Source organism: Plasmodium cynomolgi, assembly GCF_000321355.1.
Source record: "Plasmodium cynomolgi strain B DNA, scaffold: 0783, whole genome shotgun sequence".
Classification (NCBI taxonomy): Eukaryota; Apicomplexa; class Aconoidasida; order Haemosporida; family Plasmodiidae; genus Plasmodium; species Plasmodium cynomolgi.
Window position 1 is genome coordinate 1 of NW_004193051.1, and position 1,628 is coordinate 1,628.

The 1,628-nt window shown below is 28.1% G+C and overlaps 1 protein-coding gene across 1 annotated transcript; it reads left to right on the top strand.

The window, feature by feature from the left end:
• Nucleotides 1–280: 280 nt before the first annotated feature.
• Nucleotides 281–1,353, top strand: PCYB_005660 (CYIR protein; the record flags this gene model as incomplete). Its single annotated transcript, XM_004227987.1, has 2 exons — nucleotides 281–313; nucleotides 457–1,353. The coding sequence occupies 2 exons, from the start codon at nucleotides 281–283 to the stop codon at nucleotides 1,351–1,353; spliced, it is 930 nt and encodes a 309-aa protein (XP_004228035.1).
• Nucleotides 1,354–1,628: the final 275 nt, after the last annotated feature.

Genomic DNA, 1,628 nt, shown 5'->3' on the forward strand with positions numbered 1-1,628 from the left:
TATTATATTTTCTTGTTGATTTATATTTCACACAGAATTGATTTATTTTTATGAACAAGTATTTTTATAATAGAAATTCTATTAAGCGTTAAAGCGCACATATTTAACATAATTTAATATACTTATTATTATAATATACAAAAATCGCTATACAAAATTCTAATATGCGTTAAATATTCTTTTAGAGAAACAAAATTTCTCTGATATACATATGATAAAACAGTAGATACATAAACAGTCGTAGTATAAAACTATATTATATTTCCATTTATTCAAAACAATGTCATCGTCATCTGGATCAACAGATTTTTCAGTAATTTACTTTTGAATTTACTCATATGTATTATTGATGTTATGATATCTTTTATTTATATACGGTTTTTAAATAAAGAGAACTAAACAAATTGTAGAGGAAACAAACATTTATGTACACATATTATTAATTTTTTTATGTAGTTTTTGTTCCGTAAGTCTTCAAAAGAATTGTACTCAGAAAAATTTTATGATGCTATGGAAATGGAATCTGACGACTTACATAAATATAATGATAAATGTAATGAAATATTGGTAAGAGGACCTAATGTTCGAGTGATACCGATTTGTAAAAAATATCTAAGGTTTTTAGATACATCTAAATCGTGGAGTGGTCTATTTTCTGTATACGATGTTTCCTTACTTTTAAATTATTGGATATATGAGAAATTAATTGGCATTTATGGCGATAAAAATAGTAGTTATATTACATTTGGTTTTAGTGCTCTCCAGTTGATATGGGGTTATTATGATTCTAAACGAGAACATGATCCATACTATAAAAAATGTAAGCCTGATCTCAATATTGTTAATCACGAGGATTGGGAAAATAGGAAAAAATTGTACGATTTTTATGTTGACTTTGATAAACTTTTCGGAAGTGGTAGCACATATGATAGCGTATGCAAAGAATATTATCGAAAAATAAAAGAAATGATTTCAGTATGTACATACTTTAAGGGAAAATGTTTAACATCTGGAACATACAGCTGTCCAGATAACTTTAATAAATGCGAGGAGAAGAATCTTGAGATTGAGTTAAAAAAATTACCATGTCATGTTACAATTAATGGTGGAAGAGATTCCAGTTCAGAGGTTAGTTCTTCGTATAAACCTCCAGACCCCGAAGAACCACCTCAAGACTCTGCAGATGGTCTTGCAGCCGAATCTAATACCCAATTATATAGTGTAAATTCCGGAATTGGAACAAAAGTTACTAATTCAGTTCTGGGTGCAGCTCCAGTTTTATTAAGTGCCACTATGCTATATAAAGTATTAATATATTTTGTAAACATATATCATTATAGTACGGACATGTAAACAACTTGCTTTACATGTACAACAATAACACTAAATGTATTAAATATCTATATTTTAATTTTTTACATACAAGTATACACCCTTAGGTCCCTGGATTCGTAAGCTACGTGGAATCAGCACAAATAGTATGAAAGCCATGGACACATTTTCACCTTATACACAAGAAACAGGCGATATGTTTTCTCACAACTCAGAAAACTATATATCATATAAACCAATATAAATTCTATTATAATTCTCATATATTTAGTTCACATCTAAATATATCTCAGAAA